This window comes from Gossypium arboreum, chromosome 4 (assembly GCF_025698485.1).
Source record: "Gossypium arboreum isolate Shixiya-1 chromosome 4, ASM2569848v2, whole genome shotgun sequence".
In the NCBI taxonomy this organism is placed as follows: Eukaryota; Viridiplantae; Streptophyta; class Magnoliopsida; order Malvales; family Malvaceae; genus Gossypium; species Gossypium arboreum.
Genome location: NC_069073.1, coordinates 111,789,550 through 111,803,630, shown reverse-complemented (window position 1 = coordinate 111,803,630; position 14,081 = coordinate 111,789,550). Strand labels below are relative to the sequence as shown.

The 14,081-nt window shown below is 33.8% G+C and overlaps 1 protein-coding gene across 1 annotated transcript; it reads right to left on the bottom strand.

The window, feature by feature from the left end:
* Window positions 1-11,364: 11,364 nt before the first annotated feature.
* LOC108457951 (glutathione S-transferase U17-like) lies at window positions 11,365-12,452 on the bottom strand. Its single transcript, XM_017757171.2, has 2 exons — window positions 11,999-12,452; window positions 11,365-11,928 (listed from the first exon to the last, which is right to left on the bottom strand). Exons 1-2 carry the CDS (start codon window positions 12,320-12,322, stop codon window positions 11,542-11,544), a joined length of 711 nt encoding a protein of 236 aa, XP_017612660.1. The 5' UTR covers window positions 12,323-12,452; the 3' UTR covers window positions 11,365-11,541.
* Between the last annotated feature and the right edge of the window lie 1,629 nt (window positions 12,453-14,081).

The following is a 14,081-nucleotide window of genomic DNA, read 5'->3' as shown; positions in this document are numbered from 1 at the left end:
TACCCTTTTACTATCTTTATAAGGAAAAGCAACGGGCTTTTGGATTATGACTTTTGGTGCGACTTGTCCCCTGCTTCATTAATTCTTGGTCGTGAAATGATAACCACTGGGTAGTTGACTTTGTGGATATTCTCTATTGACCCCTCTTCTGAGGCACATACATCTTTTCCTTCGGGGTTTTCGGCATACTCAAAGAATTCTATCTCCTTATTATCCATCAATCCTTGTACTAGAGTCCTGAATTCACTGTATCTTTGAATCTCATGATCCTCTTGATCATGGAACTCACAATAATTCTTTGTTCCTCAAGATCTTTCCCCTGAATTTTGCATAATTAACCCTCTTTTTACCATTTTGTTCCACACTTCTTTCAGCGGGGTATTCACTTCTGCGATATTCATCTTGATTTCCTTTCCTGAACTCTCGATTATCGCATTTACCCCCTTATCCGCATGGTTAGGTAACGGATTTTCTACACTAGATGTATCATCAAATTTCATAATGCCCATTTTGATGAGTCTTTCAACCAACTTCTTGAAAGCGGTGCAATTTTCTATCGGGTGTCCCGTGATTTCCTCATGGTATTCCCATTGGGTGTTTGCGTCGTACCATTTGGGGTATGGGGGTTGTATTGGCTTTAGATAAAAGGGGGACACAACATGTGCATCAAATAAACTTTGGTACAACTCCTTATACGTTATTAGGATAGACGTAAATTGGAGTTTCTCCATATTTTGCTTTGTGTTGGGCTCTTGTCTAGGTGGGCCTCGTGGACCAGTGGTTGTCGTCCTCGGTTGGCTTACGGTGATCGATTTCGAATATGTGTGTACATTATTTACCTCATGCTCTTTCTTCCTTGGGGCTGGCTTTTTAGCATTTTCTCCAGCCTCTATTTTCCCACACCTTATCTCATTTTCTATCATTTCACCAGATATTACCATGTCAGAGAAACTCTTAGTTGCACTTCCCAGCACGTGATTAATAAAAGGTATCTTCAGGGTATTAATGAAGAGCATGGTGGTTTCCTTTTCTAGCAGAGGTTGTTGGACTTGTATGGCCACCTCTCTCCACCGTTGGGCGTATTTCCTAAAGCTTTCATTATGCTTCTTCTCCATGTTCTGTAAAGTGATTCTATTAGGGGTTATATCCCTCACGTGACTATACTGCTTCATGAAAGCTTGTGCTAGATCCTTCCACGAATTGATCTTGGTACGGCTCAATCGGTTGTATCATTTGGATGTTGCCCTAACCAAATTTTTTTGGAAACAGTGAATCAATAGTTGGTCATTATTGACATAGCCTGCCATTTGTCTGCAGAACATGGTGATGTGAACTTCAAGACAACTAGTCCCGTTATACTTCTCAAACTCAGGAGTCTTGAACTTGAGGGAAGCACCAGGTCTGGAACCAAGCTCAATTCCTTAGCATCGATTCCACCACGATAGTCGGCGTTTTCCATTTCTTTAAATTTTTCTTCTAACCATATACACCAGTCTTCGAGTTGTTTCGGGAGCTCCACCATTGTCTTTTCTGTTTCTATCACATCATCAAGATCGGGGACAACAAGGTTAGTTGGGTTATCCCCTGGGTTAGAGCCTACGCTAGCTTGGTAGTTCATGGTACCGAAACATCAGCCTGAAACTGTTGGGGCCTGATTGTAACAGATGGCCTTCGTGGGTACACCTCGGGTTGTATCTGAACATTCGTTGGGGTAAAACCCAGAGGGTGGATAAGATCTTCATTGTCATCTCTAGTATCGACCATAGGGCCCTTTCCCTTCTCCTGTCCACCAATCAGCAGTTGTGTTAGCTGGTTCATCATGTTCCTTTGTGATTCTAGTATTTGGTTCTTCATATCCTACTGGATTTTAGCCAATTGCTCTTGCATTTATGCTTGTATCTATTCTTGCATCTCCTTTTGAATTTGTTCCAACATTTCTAGTCTTTTATCCATCACTTTAGCTTTTCTTCGTGTATCGTAAGGATGCGTACTTGGTTGATTTTTGTTGGTTTTCAGATTACTGAAATGATTTTTTAATTAGGGTCTTTTTTGTGAAAATTAAGGCATATGATACAATGAAATGCAAATGCATGAATGCAATGAATGCAACTAAAAGGCGTTGATTCTGATTCAATTTTATTACAGTAACTTTTCCAAAAAAATAAATTTCTTTATGTAAAATGGATTACATATAAGGCTTTGTCCTGATGCTTAAAGCCTTGACCTACCTAAGAAGCCAAGCTAGCTCTCGGCCTCGGTCTGACTCTAACTTATATTTTAAACTCAGTACATCGGCCATGACGTAATCCCTATTCCTGACCTGATCTTGAGATTGATGAAACTGCTCCTTCCACCGCTCGTTATTTGCCTCCAGGAGTTCAATCTGAAGTTCAGGATTTTGTAGCGCGGTTTCAAGTTTTTCTATCTTCCCTTTTAACTCTTCAATTTTGCTCAGACTAGCCTTTAACTCAATTGTAGAGTTACGACTACGTACTGATACAAGGATCTTTCTAACTCAGACACCCGAATCTTTAATCCCTCATTCTCGTTTTGGCTTTCTACCAAACTCTTTTTTAGAGTATCTTCTCGAGCTTGAGCATCTCAAAATTTTCTTTCCCATTGGTTGGCTCTACTTTTTTCCTCTTTAATTTCCTACAGCCATTGTTTAGATGTTTTTCCCAGCCCAACGGTTCTCATTGAACTTCGCAGCTTCTTGTAGTCTGTTTTTAAACTGTCCAAATTCTTTTCAGCCTTGTTTTTTTTTCCTTTTCTTAGTCTTTCAGCTTCTAGTTTCTAGACATCGACATGTAGCCCCAGCTGTATTTTTTCTTTCTCCAATTGCTCGATCCTTTTTTTCTAGTTCTAAACTCTTTCTCTCGAAATCTTGTTTGATGATCTCTAGCTCAGATGGGATCACCTTCAAGTGTTCTTCCATTCATCAGGTATTTTCCTGATCTGACGTAGGGATGTTGTCACTGATCCTCTAACCCCACCACCTATCATATTTAGGGGTAGTCATCAGGTTCGCAGCAAACATTTTCATTCTACGAGTTTGGTTCTAGGCATTCAATATCTCACGAATTTTCTTTTTGTAATTGTCTCCCTTGTATATGAACTCACACTAAGCTAACTCATGTGTTGCTGGTGTAAGCTGTCTTGATCTGTACTGTCTTAACACGAGCAGAGGAGCATACCTGATGGCTCCCCATATCCCGAGCAGGGGAACCTAATTAAAATCTCCACACTGATAAAAGATCTCGTCAGGAACCATCCAAGGGGCTCTCCATTCGACGTCTTCCTCTTGTAGATTCTAAAGAATCGCCATCCACTTTTCTTCTGAAATATCATTCCATCTTGGAGTAGCCACAATCTTTTTTAGCTGTGAATAGTTCTAGGAGAAGATTCGGTAAGAGACCTTATCCACTTTCCAAAAATAGCTGTGGAACCATGCTAGTAAGAGTTGTGCGCATTTGATGAATCTCCCTTTGCCCACTCTTCTACAAGCATTCAATTATCTAAAAGTTTCAGCCAAAATTGAGGGTACGGGTGTGACCCTTTTAGTAAGCCTGTCTAATAAATTAGAAACCGCCTCGTCTATATGCCCCAAAGCCTTGGGGAAGATAACCAGTCCATAAATGCTCAAAGCGAAAACATCAACCCTCTTCTTCATATTGGGATGCGCTAGGATTAAATCCCTCAAATTCCTCCAAGGGATGCACTTATAATCTCCATTTTGTTTGATCCGGTTTGTAACCCACTATTCGCTCATTCTCGTGATGTTCATCAGCTTTTTTGAGAATGTTGAGATGTTGGCAGCTCTAGAATAAGCTTTGTCAACTTGAATTTTCAGACAACGGAGCAAGGCCGTGTACTCTTCTACAGTAGGTACCAAATCTACTTTCCCGAAAGTAAAGCAACTATAAGTAGAGTTCCAATACTGGGCGAGGGTATGAAATATTTGCTTGTCTACCTTGATATCGAGCAGATAGGGCAAATCACCATAATGACAGTAGAATAGTTGTTTGATCTCGTCATCCCACAAACCCAAAATTTCTTTTATTTATTGGAAGTTATTTTGGGTTACACTGATCCGAGTAAAATCCCACAACTCTGACACATACCCCTCGGTAATACTATCATCTTTCTCTTGCTGCGTTGTCTCAGCCTATATCCGGACGGTCGCATTATTCTCCACTTTATCAAGAAACCCCTTTTCCATGGTAAGTTATCTTTTTAGCAACCGAATGTGAATCAACACCTTTTTTGTGATGAAAATGCCACACAAATATAATCAAAGTAAAACAAAGCGAGTGAGTATTTCATACACAGTTTTAAGCAAGGAATAATAAATATAGCACCTGCTCAGGTAACCACTAGGGTTTGGTGTAGCTCTACCTATGGCGGGTTTCTACGACTCACTATATGCGGTTCGGTTCTAAAGTAAAGGAACCTAAACCAGCAAATTCCTCGATCATCACGCATTATAGGCTCATATAGACCGAGTTCAATCCAGGGGAATACATTTCCCTATGGCTGCACGGAGATGAAAAACTCACGAAGACATAGGTACGGATGTATCTTGAAAGTGATCCACTATCCTACACGGAGGTGAAAACCTCACGAAAGAATAGTTTCTCACTCCCACTTAAAAAGGTAAGATCAACTGATCAAGCAATGCAATGTGCAAAAGGATACCAAAACTTAAACAACACAACAATTATAAACCACAGTGATGAAGATCGTAACAAAGACAGATGAAATACAACGAAAAGATCGTACACTTAAACCATGTTTGCAATTTTCGACAAAAGGACAAAAATTAATCAACTCGTGGCTTGACTCTCTTATTTTAAAAACTTCCCCAGTGGAGTCGCCAAGCTGTCGAAATCATTTTAATAAACGGGGTCGACTTGATTTTGAAAATGAAAACAAACGTGGGAGTCGCCACCAATCCTTTTTATTTAGGTGTGATCGGATCACCTAATAATTCAGTCGCTTTAACAAAAATTTAATTTTATTAAAACGATGATTTTTTGGTCAACAAAATCTAGAAAATAGGTTCGGGAGTTGGTTACGCACGAGGAAGAGTTAGCACCCTCGATACGCCCAAAATTGGTACCTAGTTGATTAATTAATGTCTTGGTATCGAAAATTTGAGGACTTTGAAGATTTTAAAAGTACGACTATTTGTTAAAATATTATTAAAATTTTTTTAGAAAATGGTGTATTTCACGTTAATCGAGGAAAATAATTATGTCCCGTAAGTTAAGACATAATATCTTGAATCCCCGAAACAAGGATAAACACCGAAAATTATTTATTTTAGAAGATATTTGATTATCTCGATTTTAGAAAGAGATCATATCCCGTAAGTCAGAACATGATCTTTTCTTAATTCCCGAGATTATTTTAAAAAAACTTATGTTTTAAAAAGGGACTCGCGTATTCGGATTTATTGAGAAAATTGAAACCTCGTAAGTTAGGGAACGACTTTTCAAATCTCGAAACACGCAATGTTGCTTATTTAAAACAATGTTTTAATGTATCGAGTAAGAATATGGCGTGATTTATAGTAAAATATAAAAGCAAATTACAAGATTATAATACGTAATAACATAATATTAGGTGCGATAGTGCCGATAACAATAATATGAGCAAATATATAAAATGAAATAAAAACAAGGCTAATAATATAAAAATATAAATAAATAAATAAGTAAAAATTTATTAAAAAGCTTAAACAAATAAATAAGAAAATGAAATAAGCAAATAAATAAGTAAATAAAAATATAAAATATAAAATATGACAAAATAAAAATGACAATAATAATGATAATAATAATAATAGTAGTAGTAGTAGTAGTAGTAAAAATAAAAATAATAATGATGGTAATAATAATAGTAATAATAATATGCTAAATAATAGTAGTAAAAAATAATAGTAATAATAATTACAAAATGATAATAATACTAATGTTAATAGTAATAAAAATAAAACTAGTAATAATAGTAATAATAATAATAATATTGATAATAAATAATAATAGTAAAAGGACTAATAATAATAGTAATAATAAAAGTATTAATAATAGTAATTAATTAATGTTAATAATAAAATAGTAAAAATAACTAAAAAGGGCTAAATTAAACTTAAAACGAAAGTTCGGGGCAAATCTAAAATAAAATAAAAAGAAAAGGACCAGATTGAATGCGCGAATAACAAGGACGGACCAAAAGGGAAATAATCCCTTCCCTCCAAAACGCACAGCTTCAAGGGGGACTAAATTGGAAACTGAAATAAATTATAGGGTAAAATTAAAATTTAAAAAAACTTGATTGCAAAACCATGAAAAAGTAGAAGGGCTATATGCGCAAATAACCCATTTTTTGAAAACACACGGATCCTACTGGCAGGTCGGGTCAACACGCGGATCCTAGGTGTAAAACGATGCCGTTTTGGGCATTTGAGGCCAGTCCCAAAACGATGTCGTTTTGGGGCCTATATAAGTCAAAAAAATTTTAAAAAAATTTCATTCCTTCCCATTTCACCAAAAAAAACTGAAAAACGCCTCTTCTAATTCTCTCAAACCCCTCTCCTCTCCGGCCAAGCACCGCCACAGCAGCTATGCCTGCTTTCCGGCAAAGTCAAAGAAAGGGTAAGTTTTCTCTTTTGTAGAACTTTTTTTAATATATATATAAATGATTTTTTTTAAAAAGAAAATAAAGAGATATATGTGTATATAAATAGTTTCGAAAAAGAAAATAAAAGGAAATAAAATTAAAGACCTTGGCACGTTAGCTTTGTTTTTTTCCTCTTCGGTCTGCTTGCTGCTTTTTTGATTATTTGGTATGCTTGAATCTTTTTTTTAATTCAAAAAGTGTCCAGAAAAAAAAATACAAAATATTGCAAGGCTTATATAGCCATTTACAAAGTATTTTTGTCCATTTGCTTGTCATTTCTGCCTTTAATTTCTTACAGGTGGCGGCACAAGTGGCGAGGGCGGTGGCCAATGGACTGGCGGCACTGACAGTAGCGATTGGAGTATGGCACCAACCTAGGGTTAGGTGGCTAGGGTTTTTTTTTTCTGAAAATGTTATGGGCTGTTGGGTTTAGGTTTAGGTTTGGATTTTAATTTTTGGTTTAATTTATTTGGGCTGGAGTCTGTTGGGTTTGGTTTGGATCTACTTATGGGTATTGGGTCTGGTTTGGTTTTGGTTTTGAGGTTTGTTTGAATTGGGTTGATGTAATGTAAAAAAAACTGGACTGTTCTGTTGGGCCCGGGCAAAATTTTGGCTTTACAGCATAGATTTACTTATGTGTTATTCTGAACTCATAGATATAACTCAAATTTGTAAGCAGAACTTACACATTTTCAATCTTACCAAAAATTTATCACATATTGAGCTCATACATGTGAGTTTATCGTACATACCTGTGCCAACTCAAATCACAATGTCATATTCTCTCTTTATTGATTTACTTGTTGATTGACTCACAAGTTTACCCGTTGAACACTCGGAATATTATTGGATACACGGAAGACTTGCACATAGTGCTTCAAACGTAGCCACATGCTATCTCATATCACAATCACATATTACTCGCTCACGAGCTAATCTCAGGCCTGCTCACACAAGCTGACAGGTACCCGTAACACATGCCAGGTTACCTAGCCACAGGAAGGATGTATAAGACCAGCACCCGGATTCACATATCACATTTACACATATATCCATGAGCTCATATCCACATAATTCCTAGTGAAATGTCACATTGTATCCTAAACTATTCCTAAGGTTTAAAAGAGATTTTCTCGATATCTTATGTTTGTCGAATTTATTCACAATCTCGTGCTCATAGATTACAACATCATTCACACACTTGACATAATAAGTAATCATATAAACTCATACATTAACAAAATATTAAAAGCATGATATATCATTGCAACATTTACACATGAACTTACCTCGGTACGAGATGATGGTAATCGAGTCTAATTGTCGTATACTTTATTCTTCCCTCAATCAAGACTTGTATCACGTTTTTATTGATCTATGATGCCAAATTTAACTTGTTTATTAATCTCATTATTCAAATCAATCCATAATTCATACTTTGGTAAAATTACCTTTTTACCCCTATTTTTTTACTTATTTACAATTTAGTCCCTAGGCTCGTAAAAATGAAATACATGTATTTTCTTTGTTACCCAAGCCTATCTGAACCTATACCATGCTAATTTCAGCCCAAATTTTCCTTTATTTCACATTTTTACTACCCACTTTTATACTTTTACAAACAAGTCCCCTTTTTAGGTGTTTTCACAAAAAAATCACCTAGTAAAATATGTTTATAATGCATCAAACATTCATATTCCTCCATTAATCAACAAAATACATGCATGTTACACATGGGTCAAATTTCATACATGAACCCTAGCTCAAAATATAGCTAGAAATGAGTAGATCATGCTTCAAATACTTCAAAAATACAAAGAACATTAAAAACGGGGCTAGGGAACACTTACAATCAAGCTTGGAAATGTTGAACAAAACCCTAGCTATGGCTATTGAGAAATTTGGCTAGCACTTGGAGAAGATGGACACATTTTTTCTTTGATTTTCCCTTTTTATTCTTTTAATTACCAAATGACCAAAATGCCCTTAGGATCTTTCTTTCAAATTTTTCCTATGCATGTCCATTTTTGTCCAAAATTATAGAAATTGGTAAAATTGATAATTAAGACCCTCTAATTCATAATCTAAAGCAATTTCATGCTTAAAGCTTCTAGAATGCAAGTTTTACATCTTATTCAATTTGGTCCCTAAAATTCAATTGGACATTTTATGTATAGAATTTCCTCATGAAACTTTCACACAAGTATACAATCATATCATAGACCTCATGAGAATCATAAAATAATCATTTCTATTTCAGATTTGTGGTCTCAAAACCACTATTCCAATTAGGCCCTAATTTGGGATGTTACACTATAGTGAGACAAATCCAAACAAGCAAACGTGAGAGTATGAGCTGAAACCATATTGAGGGCAAGTCGAAGAAGAAGAGGTGTCTGGTAAAGTATGATTACGACTACACTTATTGACAATGTCCGCCGATAAATAGTTCAAATTATGTAAAGGTATTAGCGATGCCATGTCAAGTTTGCGAAATCTTATAATTCTCTCAGAGAGTTTCAACTCTGTGCATTAATTCTTATTTACTTGTCAAATTAAGAGTTTTCCATGATTACTGTTGTATAGAACCTCATTAAGTTCATTTAGACATACTTTTGTACCACTCTGAATTCAAGATTAAGAAATGATTCGTGGACCATGGAAGGACCAAGTCAGATACCGCCAAGTCCACGCAAATTGCGTCGTAGCAGTATCTTGTATATAGAGGGGCACTCTTTGAGGCCACGCCTCAGGGTATAAATAAGATTAATTTAATCATAACCTTAGGGTCCAGGTCGTTGTAATTATAATTATACAAGCCAGTAGGGCAAAACGTCTGTAAATATTTTAATAATTGTATAACAAAAAAATTACATTGAAGTTCTAAATTCTGAGAAAGGTCACCATAAAAAGGGTAAAAATAAAGTTACATGGGTTACATTGGGTGTGAAAATTTGTGTGGTTTAAGTTGTAATTAAGTCAAGTCAGAAAGTCTGTTAAGCAACCCGATTTAATCGTGATATCTGGTACCCGGACTCGGCGATCAAGTCAGACATAAGGTGTTATAGGTGGAAAAAAAATGAAGCTGACCAAAATTGGTGATTGCTTACTATTAGAGGTGTGCATGCCCGAAGGCTCGCCCAAAATGTGGGAGGGTTTGGGCAAAAATATAGGCCCGAAAAATAGGCTTAGGCAAAAAAATAAGGCCCGTTTAAAAAAACTGGCTGGGCCTCAGGTAAGGCATTTTTGGCCCTGGCCCAGCCCGGCCCGAATTCACTACATGACAATTTTTTTTAATATTATTTTCTTATTGTTTTCTAACTATTTTCCTACTATTTTACTATTATGTTGCTACTATTTTGTTGTTATTGTTTGGATATTGTATAAATCTTATTTTATTGTTAAATTTTTATTATTTTAAAGACATTTGTTAATTTTGTTATTATTTTAGAAACATTTTCTTGTTAAGTTGCATCTATTTTAGTATTATTTAAGTATACATATTTTTAAAATTTATTTTCAATTTGTTGAGAAATATTTATTTGATGTTTTAGTATTTTTGATGGTTTATATATATTTTAAAATTATATAAAATAATATAAAAATTAATATATGGGCGAATCGAGCCTGGTTTTAACATTTTTATTCGGTTGGGCTTGAGTAAATTTTTAGGCCCATTTTTTAAGTCGGGTCAGGCCCAGGCCTAGCAAATAGGCCTAATTTTTTAGTTAGGCCCGGCCCGGTCATGCACACTTCTACTTATTACTATTTTAGGTATTGGGTAAACTACATTGGTAATCACCGAATTATTGGTAAGTTTTTTCTTTGTTACCCATCTATGAAAAGTTATAAAATTGTCACCCAATTATTCAATTTTTCTTTTTTGTCATAAATGTTAAATGGCTGATGGAAAGATGATGTGACAACTCTTAAAATTGGCATAATCGTAACTTTAACACTTAAAATTCATATATTGTGTCAACTTAGTCTAGATTCTAAAACAAATTAATCCTCAACATGTACATTTTGTACAATTTGGTATTTTTTTTCTTTCAGTTTTACTTTTTATTTGTGACATTGAGAGTTAATTTTAAAGGAATGAAAAAGATTAAATTTATTGTCTTGGATTTTTATGTGTTTCAGTTTTTATATATTTCCAATAAATTTTAGTTGATATATATATATTAGCTTTTTAGGTAAAATGGTCACAAAGAAATATCAAATTACATAATATGTAAACGTTGAAGGTTAATTTTTTAGAATCAAGATTAAATTGACAAATATATAAATGTGAGTTAAAAGTTATTATTAAATCAATTTTAAAAGTTGACAAATAATCTTTCCATCATACGAGTGACAAAAAAATTGAAATAATTAAATAACTATTTTATAATTTTGAAAAAAAACTACTAATAATTAAATAACTATAAATGTAATTTATCGTTTTAAGGATTTTAGGTGTAGACCGGTTTAAGCAATAGAAAGTTGAAAGGAAGTTACTCATGTGACATCATTAATTATTAAGAAAATTTCATTTTTCTCATTTTTAAATTTTTTTCGTAAAATACAATTTATATCCTAATAGATATTCATTCTGCCTTCTTCGAATTTTAAAATAATCAATTTTTCTTATATAATATTCTATTATTATCTTGTATCACAAGCATCAAAGAGAATAGAGTATTAATTCCAAACTTACTGAAAATCAACTTCAAATGCCAATTAATCCAATAGCCAAAGAAAAGGGTTTATTACTGGAATATATATATATATATATATATATCTTTGTTCATCATCACAAAGTGAAGAAACAGAGATAATATATTCATTAGTTCCATCCAAGATGTGCTAATTTTTGTTCTAATGCATTTCAGCAGCAGCGCCAGCGGCTCTTATTTTGGCAATAACAAACTTACCAAACTCCGCAAGCTTGTCGGTATCAGGCATAACTTCCTTCACAGCGGCATGGGAACAGAACCTGTCCGCCCATTTTACCAGACCAGGCGTCTTCCCCTCGTCCAGCAGCTTCATCGCATTGAACTTCTCCGTCACTCTAAGCCATCCCAAGAAGCTCCCAAAAGCTATATCAAGGTACCCAACTTCATCCCCACCAAAGTAACCCTTCCCTTTGCTGCACTTGTCGTATGCTTCTTCCATCAAAGCCAACCCTTCTTCCACTTGCGCTATTGCTGCTTTCTTTGCTTCCTCTCCTTTAGCGACTCCTATACTTTTCACCGCTGGGAACCACTGCACAACAAAGAATATATAAACATAAAACAAATAAGAACAAATTGTGAAGTGAGAGTCAGAGACCCACCTTGTCGTCAAGATATGCAGCCCAAAACCGAGCGACAGCACGTTCACAGGGGTCAGAAGGAAGAATAGAAGGACCGGAAGACCAAGCCTCGTCGATGTATTGTACGATGATGAGAGATTCGCAGATTGGCTTGTTATCGCCGTGAATGAGGACTGGGATTTTCTTGTAAACAGGGTTTGATTGGAGAAGAAGCTCGCTTTTGCCTTCCCATAACTTCTCTTCAATGTATTCATAGGTGAGGGATTTGAGGTTAAGGGCAATCCTAGGCCTCATCGCAAATGGACTCGGCCAGGAACCCAAAACTTTGACTTCATTCGTTGCCATGGTTTAATTCTTGACTGATGGGATTTTAGTGTCTGGTTCAAAATAGGAGTGTAGAATTGATTATATAGAAAGGAGGGTGAGGGGATAGCTGAACTGATGATTGATTAACAATTCCACCGACGAAAGAAAGAAGGTTAGGTAGAACGGTACAAATGTGGAAGGGAAAGTGAGCAATCATTTCAATTTTTTTATTACTTAATTGCATAATGATTTTTTTCCCCGACTTTAAAGAAAAAATTATTTTAATCCTTTTTTATTTTTTAAATATTTAAACTTATATTTTTTTTGTTAAATTACCTAAAATAGATAAAAGTTTACTTTTGTTACCTTTGTTGCTGCGCCATGTATTAGGGGTGTTCAAATTTCGGTTAAAATTGAACTAACCGATCGAATAGATTTAATTTGGTTAATTGGTCGGTTAACCGATTTAATTCAGTCTGTGGTTAGTTAATGATTTTTTGAAATTTTAATTATCGATTAATTCAGTTCAAAATCAGATAATTAACTGAATTAATCAAATTTAATAATTAATAATACAAATTATATATGGTTTTAATTCGGTTAATTCAGTTAATTCGATCAAATGAACATTATCATTTTTTATATGTTTTATACTTGTTTTAACCTAAAAAATAAAAACATATAAATTTCGGTTCAGTTAACAGTTAAAGATTAAAAGTTCGGTTAATTCAGTTAATACTAGTCCGGTTCGGTTAACAGTTTGAATCCCCGTAACATGCATATTGATTACCACGTGGTTGAAATATCAGTATTTAATTAATTTTTTAAAATTGAAAACTTATTAAAAATATTTTTTTATATTTTTATACTTTTAATTATTTAAAAATAATTTTTATATGTTTTTGAATTTTTAGAATTTAAAAACAGTTAAATATTATCGTATCATTTACATGATAATTCATATATATGCAACGTTAGCAAAGTTAAAAAATATTAACGTTTCTATCTAATTTGAGGTAATTTGTATTAACGTTTCTATCAATTTTAAGATAATTTAATAAAAATATAATTTTTAAAACTAAAAAATAAAATCTAAATAAAATGCGAAAATAAATTTTTGTAAGGCTGGAAGAAAAAAATAGTTATGCCATACCTAATTTGCTTGCATTTTTAATGTGTTACTAACCAACAACTAGACAATTAAGTAAACAGCTCTATTCGAGCTTCGAGAGTTGGTGATAAACTTGGACATTTTCTTTTAGATATAATTAGAATTTTTATCCCATTCGATATACGGGCTAATCGTGTGTAATAATTTTATTAAAAATTTTGTAATTTTATGAAAAATAGTGTGTACAAATTTTAACAACTAAAATCAATCCTTATATTAAATAGATTAGGAAAAATCCATTTACATTAAGGGAATTTTAAGAAATAATAATAAAAAGAAATAGCACTCAATTAATTATTTTTAAAGTGTAATGTTATTGAATTAGTCTATATACTTTGATTTGGTTAATTTTAATTTTTTTTAATACTTTTCAAATCTCAATACTAGTTTAATCGATAACAGTTAACTTGTAAGGCTAAATTTTATTTATTATAAATAATTTTTATGTATGTATAAAAAATTAAAATCTCGATTTGAGTTTCGAGAGTAAATGAAACTTTATTTGGTCAATTTCCCCTTAGATAAAATGTATGGGGTTACTTATTCTTTTTTTTTTTTTGTCAAATGAACTTCCATTCAAAGATAAGATTACAAGCAAGAAAGGACCAAGTCCTGAACAAATGTACA

What these genes read in the sequence shown, in the direction of transcription:
- LOC108457951 (XM_017757171.2), bottom strand. Translation starts at nt 12,322, where the DNA reads ATGGCAACGAATGAAGTCAAAGTTTTGGGTTCCTGGCCGAGTCCATTT. An exon ending in CTGCATATCTTGACGACAAG is followed by an intron (nt 11,929 to 11,998) that starts GTGGGTCTCTGA and finishes TTTGTTGTGCAG; the next exon opens with TGGTTCCCAGCGGTGAAAAG.